Raw genomic sequence first — 200 nt, 5'->3', positions numbered from 1 at the left:
ATATATATATATATATACGTCAACACAGTAAACAAGAAACAGTTTAACTTTTCTTCCTCTCTTTTTGTTGAAGGAAACGGAAGGCAAAAGGGCTGAACAAGCAAAGGAAAGTCGACATTCGGGTAAGCTAATCATTTTTTTAAAAAAAAAGAACACACACGTAATGCGACAACGGTAAAATGGCTCCAAAAATACATTTC

The 200-nt window shown here is 33.5% G+C and overlaps 1 pseudogene across 1 annotated transcript in view; it reads right to left on the bottom strand.

Moving 5' to 3' along the window:
- TEOVI_000600700:pseudogene overlaps nt 1–135 on the bottom strand; it is a 377-nt pseudogene extending 242 nt beyond the window's left edge. Inside the window, exon 1 of the mRNA in view lies at nt 1–135. This exon is cut by the window's left edge and continues 18 nt beyond it. Coding sequence covers nt 1–135 — 135 coding nt within the window.
- Between the last annotated feature and the right edge of the window lie 65 nt (nt 136–200).

Source organism: Trypanosoma equiperdum (assembly GCF_001457755.1).
Source record: "Trypanosoma equiperdum strain OVI genome assembly, contig: ctg_1775, whole genome shotgun sequence".
Lineage (NCBI taxonomy): Eukaryota > Euglenozoa > Kinetoplastea > Trypanosomatida > Trypanosomatidae > Trypanosoma > Trypanosoma equiperdum.
This window is presented reverse-complemented; position numbering and strand designations above follow the sequence as displayed.